The sequence below is a fragment of the Pleurodeles waltl genome, chromosome 7 (genome assembly GCF_031143425.1).
Source record: "Pleurodeles waltl isolate 20211129_DDA chromosome 7, aPleWal1.hap1.20221129, whole genome shotgun sequence".
Taxonomy (NCBI): domain Eukaryota; kingdom Metazoa; phylum Chordata; class Amphibia; order Caudata; family Salamandridae; genus Pleurodeles; species Pleurodeles waltl.
In genome coordinates, this window is record NC_090446.1 from 593,837,148 (window position 1) to 593,855,567 (window position 18,420).

At 48.1% G+C, this 18,420-nt stretch overlaps 1 protein-coding gene across 1 annotated transcript in view; it reads left to right on the forward strand.

Annotated features, from left to right (window-relative positions):
* The window catches only part of GFRA3 (GDNF family receptor alpha 3), a 115,313-nt gene that overhangs the window by 16,899 nt on the left and 79,994 nt on the right, over positions 1-18,420 (forward strand). The window contains exon 2 of the mRNA XM_069244455.1: positions 16,943-17,215. Within this exon, the coding sequence (XP_069100556.1) occupies positions 16,943-17,215 (273 nt within the window). The remainder of the gene's footprint in view (positions 1-16,942; positions 17,216-18,420) is intronic.

Here is an 18,420-nt window from a genome sequence, read left to right on the forward strand (position 1 = left end):
AATAAACATTGGTAAATACAAATAAATGCATTGTGGTCTCAAAAAGCATACATTGCCATAGCAGTCCATAGCATTTAAGGGATGTACTTTGTGTGTGGAAGCGCTCCTTGTGAAATGGCAGAATGCCATCACTCACAGTGAAGTTAGCCAATGGCTGTAGTAAGAAGACCCAATGACTAGAGCTCCCAGTTTTATATTTACTCTTTTGACATTTCCTTCTGTATTTATCCATATATTGCTCATTGTATCTGTATTAATCCATATATAGTGCATACTTATTGTAATAAATTAAGCTTCAATGGGTATATTTCCACATATTTAAAACCAAGAAATGTTTACTTGTGTTTGAATGTCCAATAATCTAGCCATTTACACTTTAACACAATCATCCAAAATCATTTGCATTGCAGAACAGCTTAAACAGCTGCACTGCTGCAAACATTTAAGTTTCCTTAGGCAATCATTGAATTTTTTTGACTCTCCTACTTGTCAGTCTGCACAACTATTGACCTAGCAAACATGATTGACAGCAGTGAGAATCGTCGAGAAGAAAACCTATTTGCTGTATATTTCCATTCTTAAAAGAAACATAGGTGAGAAAATAGATTGTTTCCTCTCTGTATTTATCTGTAAAAATCAGTAAAAACATAAATCTGAGAGCTTTACCAATGACCCATGCTGTATACTCTACCAGGTGGAAGAAAATGAGAATGACATAACAGACCAACAGATGAAGAGGGCTTACTGAATGCCTGTAAAACAGCTTACTGAAAGCCTGTAAAAGTATATTTTAGAAAACTCAAAAGGTCTTGGCTAACTCCAGACATAAAAATGTGATTCTTCTCTGAATATATAGCACTGACTTGCATGGGTTCATTTTACATTGTGCATGGGCACTAATGTTTTTGCTTAATTTAGGCCTACGGCCTGTGTCCCTTCACCTACATAGGTTCTCTGATTTTATTTTATTTTTTTATAAATTTTTAGTTATCCTGCTTCTCAGTGGGATGTTTTAATTTTCTAATCAGCTCCGATTCTGCAAATGTGTTGTTATTATTTCTGTGCATGACATTTCACTATGTACCTCTGTCCAAGGCTGACAAGAACAGTATATAGTAATCCAGCTAGCATTGTCGCCACAAGAGTATGTAAATAGTCCGACATTTAGGCACATGCCCACGTCAGGCCTGTTTCACGTAACAGAAATATGTTTCTTATTAAAACACTGTACAGGCCACTGGAAAACAGGGAGGTCATTCCGGGCAGGATATCCATCCTCACTGCATGCCATTTCATTGCTGACCTCAGCTCTATCTCTACAACCAAACAGGGAGGCAGCGGGCAGACCCCTATCTTCCAGGTAATGGTGGTGGGTGCTCTTCTCATGGACTCAGATTGTGCTATCACCGCTGTGCTCTCTTAGGGATTAGGTAGAATTCATATATGTATGTTATTCTAATATGCTGGGGTTGTTTATTTTATTCTTGCTGGTCAAAACAGTCCTAATCCTATAATGTGTAATTGTCCTAATACTTGCAGCTCAGCTATTTTCATAGATTTCATACATATATGAATTCTACCTAATCACATGATACTGCCATGAAACCAGTTGCTGTCCCAGGACCTAAAGAAAAGACCTCACACTTGAAATTTCAGCTTTCTGTATTTTTAATCTGTGTATTACTGCCTCTGTTTTTTCAGTCTATTTTTCTATGGTGCCACAATATGACAATATAAAAACTCAAAAAGTGGACAATATAAACCTGACACTATAAAACATCATATGTTGTGACTGTTTAAATAGACACTGGTAGATTGCTCATCAGCGTACAACGAGTAATGGCATTAGGTTATGCAGTTTAATGTTTAATGCACAAAACATTTTTAGGTCTAGGGTTAGTCAAGGTTTTTTGATTTTAACAAAATTATACATGTAATATATTAACTTAGAGGGCCTTTCAACCATCCCCATTAATTCATTGCTCTGCTATTGTGTCATTCGTGTTTTATCTCTGCCCATTATAGTACACTGCATGGGGTGATGGGCTAGTCTACTTTAGTCATTGGCTGATGAGCTAGTCTACTTTAGTCATTGGCTAACTTCACTGTGAATGATGACGTTCTGCTCTTCCACAAGGAGCACATCCACACACAAAGTAGATCCTTTAAGTGCCATGGACTATTGTGGCAATGTGTGCTTTTTACACGAAAAATATTCCTGCTTTTGAGTCAAATATATATTTTTTATTTTGGTGAGGGCCTCACAGCTCTCCCAATAACCAAAGTTTTACAGATAAGCATTAACAAAGCCAAGAGGCTGGCAGCTAATGTCAGGCCTACTGGATTTGCCATAATTATTCTTTTTGTTAGGGACTTCTATCCCAGTCAGTCTAGCAGTAGTTCAACACCAAGCAAACCACCATCATCTTGAGTCTCTAACATTGAAATATATTTTTATTTCATTCATTTATTGCTTTATTACCTTTTTTTTACAGTTTAGCAAACTTTGCTCTACCCTGTAGTCAGTTTTGACAAATACCAAAGGGCACAGGGCTCCATGCACCGATTTGGTAATTGTTGCATGACACCCAATTGTGTGTGCATTATGTGGCATTGGTTCGGTGCTATGCGTCTCCCATAAAACACATGACATCCACTATTTACACTCTCTGTGACAACTTCATTGTACATTGTGTGATACCGAATAGATGTTAACCTTGTGGCACCCAACGGCAACACTCTTCAACACTCTTGAGTGTGCACTATGTGACATGCATTGGCCATACATATTGTGACGCTTACTGAATGCAGATACCCCGATTTACTAGTCCTTTGCACAGGTTTTGCTACTTTTCCAAAGCATTGTGGTAGAATTTACTTTACTTTCCAACGCCAAGCATAATTTGCTGTGAAAAGTTGCCTAAAGTAACACAAAGTAGCGCTATGCGCTACTTTGTGCTTTTTTTGAGTCAAGGGGCCCACTATGGGTGGCACATGGGCATTCTCATACAACCATTTCTCTATTTTGACACAAATCTCCTTCTTTCAACAATTGTAGACGGGAATTTGCACAAAAAATATGACTCCTCATGGCAGGTATAACAGAGGAGAAAGTTTTAAAACTTTGCACATTTTTCCAACTTTGCACGTGTGTTGCACAGTGTGTACAGTACAGGACACACCCAAAGTCAGAAAAGTATTAAAGTATAGTTTTTTGTACTGAAAGGCTCCCCTTCCACCAAACCTATGCTTGACAGAATGCACACACCCTTGCACTCTGGTTCAAGGGTATGTGAGTTGGAACATGGTAGCCTGAAGTGGACCTGAACAAGAAGAGAGGGCTAGCCATCAGCGGCGAATCCTCTGTTAGAGCGGAGGAGCGTCGCCCCCGCCAGTGGCAGAAGCTGCAAAACTTTTAACAAACAAAACGATAATAAACCAGGTTTATTATCATTTTGTTTGTTAAAGGGGCGGGGCCATGGGGGTGACGAGCAGTGTGGGGAGTGCATTGTGCACTCCCCTCAGTGCACATGTATGTTTGGTTGGCTGTCTCGGTCTGACCAAACACACATGCGCAGTAGGCTCTCTCCAGCCCGGCACTGTGTTGTCGGGCTGGAGAGAGCAGGCACAGGCTCCCAGTCTGCCTCGGAGCCACTGGCTGGGCACTCCCAGCCAATCCTGACGCTACTCTGAGCAGCGTCAGGATTGACCGCAGGGCAGGCTGAAGCCTGTACCTGCAGCAACGGGAGAAAGAGGAGCGGCGGATCAGGTACGTTTAACTTTTTTTTTTTAATTACATTTTAGACCCCCTTTCACCTCCACACCCCCACCCCTGCATGCCGCACCTGCCCTGCCACGCCTCTTATGAGCAAAGTGAGCCGCGACTGCTAGCCATGGAGTGGTGGGGGCCAATGAGAAGTCATGCATGACCACTAACATCACTGATGACTTCTCGAATGACATCATCAATGGAATTAAACAACTTTAAGTTCAATGATGGATTTGCTAGCTATATATTTTGCATAGTACACAAACAGCATGGCTTAGAAATGTATTTTATGGACCATTCGCATGGCATGGTCTTTCTACAGTACATACACACACAGGACATGAAGAAGACGCTGCAGTGCTGGAAGATGGTGCTGTGCAGGGCTCCAGGGCAATGAGCACAATCCCAGTGCTGGAACAGCGGGCGGTGCTAGAGGTCAGAGTTCACAGGCGTTGCTAGATATGTGTGTGTAGGTCAGCCCTCGACAGTAGGGGTGGCACGTGGCTATGGGGGTCTGCAGGGTATGGGGCGATGGCTCGAAAGAGTTACGTGTGGGCCCCAGACTTGGAAGAGCGGGACTGTGGAGCTAAACTGTGGTGTAACTCTGACAGAACCGTGTGTACTAAAACAGCAGATGGTACTGCGGGCAGAAGAGAGTTACAGCCCCCTGCAGGAAGGACTGGGGGCAGCATCAGAAGTGAGTGTGGGTGGGGATATACGAATAGCGTCGTGCGTGTCTGCGTGCGCGTCTGTGCGCGCGGGGGGGGGGGGGGGGGGGGGGGTAGTTCAAGAAGAGGTGCACTGGCAGAACTACATGGATTTATCGGAAATGTTCAGTTTGGGGAACAGAAGTCACCCTGATGCGAACCCCTAAGAAAATGCGCCGGAGATCAGATCGCCTTCATGGTAAAAACAGACCGAACTGAGCGGGAAGGTGGCCATCTCGTCGACTGGAAGGTCATGTTCGGTATTTGTGTCGACTGTCAGCGGAGAGGCAAAGGACTGGGTGAGCCAGAAAGCTCCCCACCCCCACTAATCCTCTAATTAAAGTGCATGCTGGAGGGCAGCGTGGCAAAGACATGGGCGCTGCACATAATAAAATACCTTCATTTTGAAGTCCAACATGTTCCACCGGGACTAAGTTAAACCTAAAAATAAATCGTTCCCACGCATTTCTGTTTCACTCTGGAAAGGCGTGAGGATGTTGTTTTCCACAGTTTTTACTTCAATAAATCCCCTTTCCTCCCCTTACCACAGGGCAAAAGAGATCACTCAGAAAACCGCTGTGCAAAGCCTTAGGAAATAACACTTTATTTTTTGTGAACATAAGGAAGTTGTTCTTTCTATTGTTTCTCCGTGAGGTTTCCAGTTTAGCTCCTCTTTGAAAGTCCTCTCTATGCATTAATGTTGGCATTACATGTTGTACACAGTACTTGAAAACACACACAGTATACTCATCAACGCTGGCATTACACGCGCTACAGTATACATGCAAGGGAAAGCACATAGAGGTGTTGCTTCGGTGTGGGTGAGAGGGGAGAGGGAGTTGGGGTATCACACCCCACCAATAAATGTATTATTTAGTAAATAGGTGGGTACTGGTGCTTTCAGTCGGGTATGGTAAGGTGTCTGTCGGATTTCACCTAGGATTTTCACAGGCACACAGACTAAAACACACACTCTCTCCTCTCTTTTTTGAATTTCTTAAAAATTGGTTATTTGACAAAATATTTTGTATTATGTACTGCTAAATATACTGCTCTCCATTTCCCCTGCCCCCTTAAGCCCACCTCATGTCCTGTTTCTCAGATAATGTATTTTACCATGATATGCCAGCGTGATTGTTGGGAAATCTGAAGCTCACACTCCCCCAATCTTACTGACCAAGCTACGCCCCTGAAAACAAAGAGAAACACCGAAAACACACAGAGTATACATGCAGCGCTTGGAGGACACAGCTGACCATCCACCCCAGAGACGTGGGGGTCAAAGGTGCTGCGTTCTTTGTCAGGCTAATATTATAAACAAGAGTGCCAAAATATTAGGCCAGGGGGTTATTTTTAAAATACAGTTTTGATATAAATTTGTTAAAAGGCACATGTTTAATTGTTAGTTTTGAAAGACACTCATGAAGTATTCCAATACTTTTTATGTGCCAAGCAGCTCAAATCTCCAGAGAAGTGTTGAGTTAAATGCCTAATGTCCCAAAAAACTTTAAAGCCAGGGTGGAAAAAAGTGATATTTCTCTGTACAATTCTTACAAAAATTGCTTGGGACAGCAGCAGTATGCTTCAAAGGTAGCTCAAATATCGTGGGGATTCAGTTTCATGGGCTATCATTCTTAGAGATGTATATAGCCTTTGTGTTGACTTCTCGCTTCCCGTTCTGTTGTCTTTCATTTTTCCACCCTGTCCCATCCAGGTAGATTCTTATGTTCATATTTATGTCGGAAAATCTAATGGCCAGGTGGGAACAGATTTCCCAATATCCGGCCATAGACAGCAACGCTATTCCTCAGGTTAAAGAGAGCCCACAGGTTTAAACACTGGAGTAACTGTTCAGTTTACAGAGACCTCCGAAGATCAGACAGTTTTTAGGTTACATTGATCTTAAATACCCAGCCTTATTCGGCAGTAGGGAAGATGAATAATGGTATAAACATTTATATCAGTGCTTATGATTACATGCTTCTTTCTAAAAGAGACATTTAGGCCCTCATTACAACCTTGGCGGTTGGGTGTTAAAGCGGTGGTAATACTGGCAACAGGCCGGAGGAAAAAAAAAATGGGATCACGGCCACAGCGGAAACCGCCAACAAATACAGCCACTTTAACACTCCGACCGCCCCGGCGGTAGCAACAAACACCGAGGCGGTAACCACCAACAGACAGGCGTAAGTCCGTGTACCGCCCACCCCATCACAACCCGCCCATCCGCTTGCTTTTCCGGGGTGGTACCAACGCCATCAAAAGCACGGTTGAAACAGTACCCAGAAGGGGAACCACTCACCTTTCGACACTCAACGAAGAACCAGGACGCCATGGAGCCCGAGCTGCACGTCCTCCTCATGCTGGTCTACCTCCTCATCTACCAGGAGTACGAACGGCGGCGGTGACGACCACGGTGAGTACTGCACCTAGTACACAGGGGAGAGGGGAGGAAAAAGAGTGACACACACACGCAACACCCCCACCCCCACCCACAACACCATACACACAAACAGATGCAACAACATTACATTTACACCCCGTAACCCCCTGGAAGAACGCAAGGACAAAAGGAATAGAGTCAAATCAGTGATATTTTAGAAATAGTCAGATATACGTAATAATTTAAAAAACAGTATTTACAAAAATTTACAATATGTACATAAGGCAGTACATTGTCCACTCAGAATGTCCGTGGGCCACTGGGCCAAAACTCATAGGCCAAGCCCAAACTTGACTCCTGCCTCAATACAGAGAGAACACTGCAGGGGCATCAGGTCGAAAACACAGGCACCTCAGGGGGACGGGGAAAGGGGGGGGCACCTCAGCCAGATGATGGAATAACGCCACTGCTCCTCGAGGGGGCTCCATGCCCACTGCTTGGTCCGGGGGAGTGCAATGCCACAGTCTCTCAAGTGGGTGCTTTGCCCACTGCTTGGTCCTGGGAAGTGCAAGGCCACAGTCTCTCAAGTAGGTGGTTTGCCCACTGCCTGGTCCTGGGGAGTGCAAAGCCACAGTCTTTCAAGTCTCTCAAGTGGGTGGTTTGCCCACTTCAGGGGGACGGGGAAGGAGGGGCACCTCAGCTGGAAGATGGAATAACGCCACTGCTCCTGGAGGGGGCTCCATGCCCACAGCGATTTCCTGGGTAGTGCAAAGCCACAGTCTCTTAAGTGGGTGGTTTGCCCACCTCTTGGTCCTGGGGAGTGCAAGGCCACAGTCTCTCAAGTGGTTGGTTTGCCTGGGGAGTGCAAAGCCACAGTCTCTAAAGTGGGTGGCTTCTTCCACTAGTTCTGGAGGGAGCTTTGTGCCCAGTCTGCTTCATCCTGCCAACGATAGGCTGAGTGGATGCCATTCTCCACTGGTTCTGGAGGGGGCTTTGTGTCCAGTCTGCTACATCCTGCCAAGGATAGGGTGAGTGGATACCTTTCTCCACTGGTTCTGGAGGGGGGTTTGTGCCCAGTGTGCTTCATCCTGCCAAGGATAGGGTGAGTGGATGCCTTTCTCCACCGGTTCTGGAGGGGGCTTTGTGCCCAGTGATGCAACACTTGGGGCGTGGCAGTTCACAGTACCTCACCTGGGTGTCTAAGGCACGAGATTTGCAGGGACCAGGTTGCATGATAGTTCATGGAGGCAGGGCTAGACTCCATCCGGCGACGACTACAGCTGCAAACTGGTGGTAGTGCCGGTGCTGGTGGGGGTGCTGGCAGTGGTGGAGGGAGGCTCCAGCCCTTCTTCTGCAGCCTAGGACGGCTGCTCACTGGGGCTGCTGCTGCTGGTAGTGGTGCTACTGTCAGCGGTGCAGGTGGCGGTGCAGGTGGCGGTGTCTGCAGCGGTGCTAGCGGAGGTGCAGGTGGCGGTGCTGGCCGTGGTTCAGGTGCCAGTGCTGCCAGCAGTGGAGGGAGGCTCCAGCCCTTCTCCTGCAGCCTCGGACGGCTGCCCACTGGGGCTGCTGCTGCTGACAGTAGTGATGCTTGCGGCGGTGCAGGTAGCGTTGCTTGCGGTGGTGCTAGCGGCGGGGTTGGTGGTGGTGCTGCCAGCGGTACAGGTGGCGGTGCTGGCGGTTGTGCTGGTAGCCACCAGGCCTTCACCTGCAGCCTCGGACGGCTGAAGTGCCTTGCCTTGTGTTTTCTGCCCCTTCTTCACCTTGTCAGATGGTGGAGTCTTTGAGGTGGCCATGCTGGGTGGTTGTGGCTCCTTCCCCTTGCTGGCGGGATGGCTTTGGCCCTGGCAGGGGTTGGTAGCACACTGGCTGGGCTGACGGGTGCCCCCTTTGAGCCTCCGATAGCTGCAGGAACCACTGCAGACGTCAACGTGGTGGCTGAGTTGCTGGGCTGGGTTATGGCCACCCTGGCCTGAAGGAAAGGACGGAGGGGGGAGAGGGGTAGGGAAGAGGTCAATGTTTGCCAGGAAAAGCTTCTTGGAGAAACTGGGGCGGGAAGAGGGAGAGGGTTTGGGAGTGGAGGAAGAGGGAGTGGTTGTAGGAGGTGTCTGTCTGCTGAGTTTGGGTGCAGGTGCATAGTCTAGATGATGTTGGGAGGTGGATGGCTGTTGGATGGGTGGGTGCTTGCGTTTGTGTACTTTGGGAGGAGGGGTCACAGACACACTGGAAGAGGACACAGGGGACGTGTGCATGGATGTGGGGGTGGTGACTGCCAGTGAGGGGCGTGTAGTGATAAGCATGTTGGTGATGGAGGTAGTGGATGAGGATGTAGTGGGTGCAGGTGTGAGTGGAAACGCTACTGGGAGGGAGGTGGATGATGAGGAGGAGGGGGACACAGTGGAGGCAGTGGATGTTGGTGTGTCTGCATGGGGATGGTGCTTGTGGGAGTGCCTGTGAGATGAAGTGTGGTGCTTGTGTTTGCCTGAGCCATTTTTGTATGTTGATTTGGGTGAATGCTGGTCTGAAGGTGTGCTTGGGATAGTCTGGGGTTGAGGGGATTGGGACTGGGTAGAGGAAGTTGGAGGGGGGAGGCTGGAGACAGGGACAATGGCTGCCATCACTGCAGAGGCCAGAGCCTGAAATGCTCTCTGTTGGGCCGCCACGCCAGAGTGAAAGCCCTACAGGTATGCATTTGTTTGTAGCAAATGCCTCTCAACACCCTAGATGGCATTCAGAATGGTTGACTGTCCAACAGTGAGGGATCTCAGGAGGTCAATAGCCTCCTCACTGAGGGCAGCAGGGCTGACTGGGGCAGGGCCTGAGGTGCCTGGGGTGAAGGAGATGCCCACCCTACTGGGTGAGCGGGCACGGGAAACACGCTGAGGTGCTGCTGGGAGGGCGGTGCTGGTAGGGGGGTGGCGGCTGCACCTGTTGTTGGGGTGGGCACAGAGGTGTCTGCCACCGCCAGGGAGCTTCCATCGGAGGAGGAGTCGCTGTCTGTGGTGTCCTCTCCTGTCCCCGTCTTGGTGCTACCCTCGCCCTACGTCCAACTGGTGCCCTCACCGTCGGTGGATTCGGCCTCCAGGGCCATGTGGAAAGCAGCTCCCTCCGTTGCCTCTGCTCCTCCGCCAGATGATGCTACTGCACACAAGGAGAGGGTGACAAAACAAAAAGGGGGGGGGAGAGACAGAGGATACACTTGGTCAATGCCAGCAACACCACTACTGTTGGCGTACACAACACACAGGGAGCAGCCCTATGCACTAGGCCATGCACTACCAGTTACTAAGATAGTTACCAGTTCATGGGGTACAATGCCTAACGCCATTAGCTGCAGACCTGAAACCCACAGGACCCTGCCCTGTAGTAGATGCCCACAAACACTATTGGGGTTGGAGTGCTTCAGAGCCTGCCCAACAAGGGACCTACTCTGCCATGTTCACCCTGGCCTAGGGGCACCCACAGCCCACATCCCCCACCTAGGTGAACCTTAACGCGCACACACAGTCATGATTCTGAATCTGTACTCACCCCCGTGTGGCTGCTGTGATGCCTTCAAGCGCCCATCCAACTCCGGATACGCTACCGCCAGGATGCGGAACATCAGGGGGGGTCAGGGTACGATGGGCACCCCTTCCTAATTGGGAGGCCAGCTCCAGCTGGGCCTCCGCCATCTTCCTTGCCCAGCGGCGCAGGTCCTCCCAACATTTGCGGCAGTGGGTGCTCCGCCTGTCAAAGACCCTCGGGGTCCGCACCTCCTTGGCAATGGCACGCCAAATACCCTTTTTCTGATGACCTGGATGGAAAAGACGGCAGAAAAGGGAATTAGTGTGGTGGGTTGGGACTGTGGCAGGGTAACCGACTGTCCAGAGGTCCCTGATGGGCCAGGTTGGTCATCGTGATCCAGGCGTGCAGAGCTGCTGTCATCACTGTGGGCCTCCTCTGGGGGTGTCTGGATGTTGCTGTCAACTCCTCTCCGGTGACGTTGAGTAGGAGTCCTGTGGGGATGAAAATGCAGTGTTATTGTATCTGCGTGTGCCATCTTGTGCATGGGTGTGTTTCCCTGTATGGTTGTGATAGCCCTGTCAGCTTTGCCTTGTGTGCGTGGTGATTTTGAGGGCTAGGTGATTCTTTCTAATGGCCATGCTGTAGTGATGGGTATCAATGCAGGTCTGTGATGGGGGTTCATGAATTGGTGTTACGTGCAGGGCTTGGTTTTGGGATGGGTGGGTTGTGATAGTGGGGTATATGTGAGGTGGTGGAGTGATGGGGTGAGGGTAGGGGTAGGAGTTTGTGATGGCATGCAGGTAGGGTGGGGGATAAGGTAGTAAATATTTGACGCACCAGAGTCCAGTCCTCCTGCTACTCCTGCGAGGCCCTCAGGATGCATTATTGCCAAGACTTGCTCCTTCCATATTGTTAGTTGTGTGGGAGGAGGTGGGGGTCCACCGCCAGTCCTCTGTACAGCTACCTGGTGTCTTGCAACCATGGAACACACCTTCCCCCATAGGTTGTTCCACCTCTTCCTGATGTCATCTCTTGTTATGGGGTTCTGTCCCACGGCGTTGACCCTGTCCACGATTTTCCACCATGGCTCCATCTTCCTAGCAATGGACGTCATCTGCACCTGTGATCCGAATAGCTGTGGCTCTACCCGGATGATTGCCTCCACCATGACCCTTAGCTCCTCCTCTGAAAACCTGGGGTGTCTCTGGGGTGCCTTGGATTTGGTGTGAGTGATATGTGTGAGGATGTGTGGGGTGACGTGTGGGGTGATATGTTGTGGTGTGTGCTGTGAGGTGCGTGGATGGCGTATGGGTGATGGTGTTCTGTGACTCAGATTGAGTGGGTGGTCCTAGCTTGTGTCTCTCTGTTTTGGTAATCTTTTTTTTCGGTGAAAGGGTTGTGGGTAATGTGGGTGTGTGTTCTATAGTGGTCTGAGTGTGTGGTGTGTATGTGTGTCAGGTGTGTGTATTTTGAATTGGCCAATGTGGTGGTGTTTTGTAAGTGTGTGTGTATTTTGAGCATGGCGGTGTGTACCGCCAATGGTTTACCGTGGTTGAAAGACCACTGCGGTGATTTGTGGGTCCTGATACTGTGGGGATATTCCTGTTGGCTTAACGGTGTGGGTTTTGATACTGCCAATTTATCACTGACCTTTGGTCTGGCAGACTTGTGTGGGTGTCTGTATAGTGGTGGATTTCTCAGTGTGGGTCATAATATCTGTTGCGGAATACCGCCGCGGTCACGGTATGTTGGCGGCCGTCAGCACAGCGGTAGGCGGAATTTATCGCCAGGGTTGTAATGAGGGCCTTAATAACTGTGGCAGTTCTGACACCAGAGAAATAACAACAGCAATAAGGTCTCCAACTCAACATGAATTATCACCCAAAGATTCATTTTACAAGTGGTACAGAAAGGCAATCGTTTTAATGGAAATATGAGCTTGTCATTTTCTTAAACTAGGTTATTTGTGCCTCAAATATTAGCCTTTTGACTTTTTTTGTGCATACATTCAGCATGATATTTCAAGCATTTTATTTTGGAGAAATAAACCAATTTCCACTAACAAAATCTTGCTGTTGTCATTAAACAGCCTTTGTTACCAAATACCATCTGTGCATTAACAATTCCTTGATGCTTTAATTGTTGTTTACATTTGCGTTGATTTTAATTGATCTGCAATAAAGAATTATCCTTCTAGTATGTGTGAGTTTTGGCCTCAAATATCAAATTATTTGCACCAAGCACACAGATGTATTTTTGTCACATGTAAAACTGGCTCACCAATCTCATGCCAGAAATATCTTCCATGAGCCAGTGATAGCCACCGGTTAAGAGGGTCTTTCATTTTTGCCAAAGATGTGTTTCAAAGCTAACATGGAAGTCACATTCTGTGGTATCCACCACTAGGATACGATAACCACAAGTAGCGGCCACTGATTTTACCAGCATGGTAGGCAGGGGACCACACATGCGCATGTACTCACTCACTCACATCCATGCATTCACACATGCACATGCACACACACACCCTTTCACAACACTCACTAACAAATACACATACAACCATACACGCCTGCAAGCATGCATACACCAAACATAAAAAACCCCATAAAACTTACCTTCACTGTAGTGAGGGAAGCCTCGGAGTTCCCAGGAGGGTTGGGTCTGCTGCCTTCCCTCACTTGTCACATAGTGGAATGGGATTAGTGCGACTTCTGACCCCACCGCACTCTGTGATGAGGTGTCACTGATTGACACTCGACCCTGGGCACTTCAGGGCTTAAAACTGAAGTGCCAAGGTCTGAGGCAATCATTGGTGTTCTCCGTTGTCACGAGGGAGTGGGCCTCGAGGCACTTCTGTCAGTCTGAGGAGGTCTCGCCCACAGGGCTGTGAAATCCTCAGCCTGGCAAAGTTCACTTCAGGCAGCCAGGAGTCTGCACATTTAGCACATGTCTAGCTCCCGGCTGCCTGACCTGAACAAGAAGAGTGTCTGTCCGGCTAACCTTTTTTCAGCCTGACAGACACTCTTCTTGCCAGGAAAAAGATGGGGGACGAGGCCCATCGGGCCATATGGATGGGTCACTGCTGGTAACCACCATCGTGCCATACCCAAGTAGAATCCCCGAACAGTATTTTTGCTATTTCTATCATTATCAATCAATCAATCAATCAGTGCTTGTAAAGCGCAACTACTCACCCGTTAGGGTCTCAAGGCACTGAGCGGGGTGGAAAGTGTAGCGTTCACCGGTGAGGTGTTTCTTGAAAAAGCCATGTCTTCAGTTCCTTCATGAAGTTGAGGAGGGAGGTGGTTTGTCTGATGTGGAGAGGAAGGGCGTTCCAGGCGGTGGCTGCGAGGTAGGTAAAGGAGCGTCCTCCTGTTCTAGTTTTCCTGATGCTGGGTACTTCTGCGAGAGAGAGCTGTGCTGAGCGTAGGGCCCTGTGGGGTACATGGAGTTTGAGTCACTGGTTCAGGTAGGCTGGTCCCGTGTTGTGGAGGGCTTTGTGTGTGTGGGTGAGGATCTTGAAGGTGATTCTTTTCTCTATAGGGAGCCAGTGCAGTGTACCCAGGTGTTATGAGATATGGCAGTGTCGAGGTAGGTCGAGGACCAGTCTGGCGGTGGCATTCTGGATGTTTTGTAGTTTGCGGGTGAGTTTCTTGTTGATTCCGGCATAGAGTGCGTTGCCATAGTCCAGTCTGCTGGTTATGAGGGCGTATGTGACGGTCTTTCTATGTTCGAGGGGGATCCATTTGAAGGGCTTGCATAGGAGGCAGAAGCAGGTGGAGGTAAGTGAGTTGATTTGATGGTTCATGCTGAGTTTGGAGTCCAGGATGAACCTGAGGTTGCGGGCTTGGCTGGTGGGGGTGGCAGGTTTCCGAGGGTGGGTGGCCACCAGGAGTCGTTCCCCGTGTTGGGTTGAGGGCCCATGATAAGCACTTCTGTTTTGTTTGTGTTGAGTTGAAGGCAGCTGTTTCTCATCCAGTTGGCGACTGCTTCCATGCCTTCATGGAATTTATGTCTGGCTTTGTTGGGTTCTTTGGAGAGGGAGAGGATGAGTTGAGTGTTATCGGCATAGGAGATGACATTGATTCCGTAGCTTCTGATGATGGTGGCTAACGGGGCTATGTAGACGTTAAACAGCGTAAGGCTAAGGGAGGATCCCTTGGGAACCCCGCAGGTGGTGGGTGTCGGGTCTGCGAGGAAGGGGCGAGTCTCACTCATTGAGTTCTGCCAGAGAGGAAGGACTGGATCCAGTCGAGGGCCTTGTCTCTGATGCCGGCTTTGTGAAGTCTGTGTACCAGGGTGTGATGGGAGACTGTGTTGAAGGCCGCCGAGAGGTCTAGCAGGATGAGTGCCGCCGCCTCTCCCTTGACCAGCAGGGAGTCGATGTCGTCTGTTGCGGCCATTATGAACACTAACGGCCATCTTGGGGTTAGAAACAGTTCTGATTGTACACATTCTAGCTTCAACCGTGTTAGTTTATTCTGCTACTTAAACCACAGTGATGCACGGCCTGTCACAATCTAACAACATCTTGCATAACACCCAAGTGGGCTTTCACCCTCGTAGAGGCACTTAATCTGGTTTTACAGTAGTTCATGATGATTTGTTGAAAGCAAATGGACTAGTTGATACTTTAGATCATCTCACAATAAGTCTGCTAATTATCAAAGGCTGGTTGGACCATAACTGGCTATAGACAAAACAGAAGTTCTTGTCCTGGCCCATTAACCAGTAGTATTTGACTCAATTGTTTGGCCAAAGAACTTCGGTGCTTGGCCTTCCTCCCAAAACCTTGTGAAGAGCCTTGCTTTCAAAATTTAGGCCAGTTTGAAACTTGAAGTACAAATCTCCATGACAGTAGCCACGTGCTTCTTTCTACTAAAATGTTTACACCGATACTTAGATTTATTCGAGGAGATGCAGAAGATCAGTGGTTGCCTCCACGACTCATGCTTGTTTAGACTATAGGAATGGCCTTTATTTGGGCTTACAAAAAGGGCAACTGAGATGATTGCAAATGGTAAAAAAAATCAAGCAACTTGTTGTATCTGCCAGGTCCCTCGTTTCATGAAGGCTGGTCCTTTGCTGCTCAAACTACATTAACTTCCTATCCACAAGCGTTGAATTTAAATCTTTTTGTATAGTAACTAAGTGCCTGTTAGGTCAAGCCCCTGACACATGACTGTTGCCTTACACCCCAACTAGGACATTAAGATCTGTCCAGTCAGATCTTGTTCAGGTGCCACACAAACCTCAGTGGGCGGGAGAGTTTTTGATCGCTACCCCCACAACTCAGAAATCAGCCACCTTTTGACTTTAGGCAGATCAATTTACATTTGTCCTTTTGTAAAAAGTTTAAAACCTATCTCAGATCTTATCTCCCACCTACATTCATGAGCTTCTAATGCCGAGAGACAATCGGGCGTTTGTGTGCTCAATAAATTCTATATAACCATTCTCTTTAACGATCATTATGCCAAGAAAAGTCACCACTGGGCCTAGAATGACAGACTTTATGCCAAGGGTGGACAACGTATGCCAGGATCAACAGTAATCTAAGGCTAGACATGTTTATACCAGTGATAGCCAACAAAATGCCAAAAAAGTCGTGTCATATGCCAGAATGCATTTATATCATGGATGTCAGCATTTACATTATTATGAATTAGAGGACCCTCTTTATGGCAGGAATGGCAACAATTAAGCCGAGAATGGCCGCAATATACCAAGGTCACCATAAGACCAGTTATAAAATACCATTATGCTTTTCACTGAATACAAAATATTTAAAAAAAAATTCGTTTAGCTTTTTAGAGAAATAGCAAGCTATATAAAAACCAGCCTTTAAGTGGGCCATGGTTAAAAATCAACCAGCATAGCATCTTGAAGTCTGTGGAAGCCGCCCCTGGCATTTAATCAACAGGGCCTCTTCTTTTACAAGTATTTGTAATTTCTAGTGGTGACCAAGGCCGGCTTTTGGCATGGGCGATCTGGGCCCAGGTGCCTAGATTTAGAGGGGTGCTCACGCAGCTGACCGCGCTGGCAGCCTTGAATAATGCTTTCATTTCAGGGCGCTGTTTCAGTTAATTACCTCCGGGCTGTCTATAAAATCTTGTTTTGTCTACTTTCCTCAGTCTCCCACTGATTCACTTTCTCCTGTCCCCATCTTCTCCCTCTTACCCTCAGCCCCCCCACCCCCATGTACTCTCCACTCCAGTTTAGCAGCTGAATAGGTGATTCGGGTGAGGGGACACGGCTAAATGTGTGTTCACAGTCTGGTCACTGCTCTGACGTACTCAGCAAGGATGTGACCTGTGAGTGCAAATGGGCCCTCCAGTAGGATCATCAGTGGGTGGGGCGGATGGGCAATGGGTGGAGAAGGAGGGCCAGGAGGGGCGCCAAATTTAGTTTCGGCAGTGGCGCTGTCTGAGGAAAGACTGGTCCTGGTGGTGACTCTGCTTGCTCATTGTGACTGTGCTTGCTTATGGGGAAGGTGTCTGCTGATGGGGTATGTTACTGTTATGGTGATCCTCCCAGCCCACTGTGACTTTTTCGTTATGTCCATGCTTACAATAGGTGCCTCCCCGGCAGCTCTCTCCACCACGCAAATGGATTGCATCCACGCCAAGAGTCTGTGCCTGCAGGAAGTATCCTGCAATGCCAGTTACCATCTTTTTGAGCAGTGCCAGTCTGGTGCCAACCATGGTGAAATACCCCAGAAGGAATGCCTGGAAGCCGAAAGAACGCTCCGCCGAAGCCCCCTCGGGGCGTGCAAGTGTCCACGTACAATTAGCCGGGAGAAGATGTGCCTGGGGATCTACTGGGCTTTACACCCCGTCTTCACCACAGGTAAGGGATATCCCTGGGGTGCGGGTGGGTGATGGCTTTTACATCTTTATGCCAGGGGAGCAGACACCCTTCTGTGATGACCTGGGGATGGAGCCAGTGATGGCTTCAGTCTACCAGGCTCTACACCCCATTTTCGCCCTACATCAGGGGGAACAAACCTTTTCTTGTCCAAACCAATTGTGAATGAGCCTGTGACTTACCAAATAATGCTTGCAGAGTCCCACATGGTGTGTTATTCTTCTCTGGTGGTGTCCATACACTCAGTTTGTCTCCCGATGGTTCAAGACAGCTATGTCTGGACTTCTTCAGATTTCTGGACCTCGCTGTGACTAGGCGAGGGCTTCTTTAGAATTGTGGCAGCCACTGCCTGATCATGTATTATATTATGGTATCTCTGAACGTTTACGCTGAACTCCACAGAACATCCATAGTAGCGATGCAGCTGTTATCCAATGTCATACCATGTCAGATTGTCCTATTTTGCTTTCTTTTTCACATGGAAAATCTAAAGTGGTGTTGTGGCCAAGGGCTGTATTATAAACAAACGCGCAAGCTCAGTGCAGAACCGCCCACTTATTTTTAGGCGTTTCCCCTTGTCTAAAGTGCATTCATTTAACCCGTTATTTCTCTGAGTTCGTACATAATTTTCAGATGGCTCAGCTTGGAAACGGTGAGGTGGGTTTGCTGAGGCAAAAGGAACAACAAGAATCTTTCTAAATTGTACTGTCTGAAAATCATGCACTAACTCGGAGAAATAAATGAATGCACTTCAGACAGTGAAAGCGCATAGAAACATGGGCTTGGCTGTGCTCTGTGTCAGTGCAACCGTTAATGATGCAGATGCTTAAGAGGGGATCCTATTAACGTGAATAGAGAGAAAGAAACACTGTTCGACGGCGTTTCTGGTTTGCAACAAGAGTGACCGTACGGAAATCTATGGAGACATATCACTTTTTAGAAGGGTGCATAATATTGAAATGGGGTGACGCCTGCCAAAAGACAGTGGGTTGACAGGTTTAATATGAGCTTACAGGATAGCTACTATCTGGGTACCATTGAATTTGCTGTATGCCAACACCCATTGATTACAGCGACTCTAAAGGGCACAGCATTAGCAGCAAGGGATATTTAAAAGCCCAGGGCCTTCTATAGCAGAAGGCCTTAAAGAGACAGCTACTGTAAAAAGGTAGATGCTCTCCTGCCCT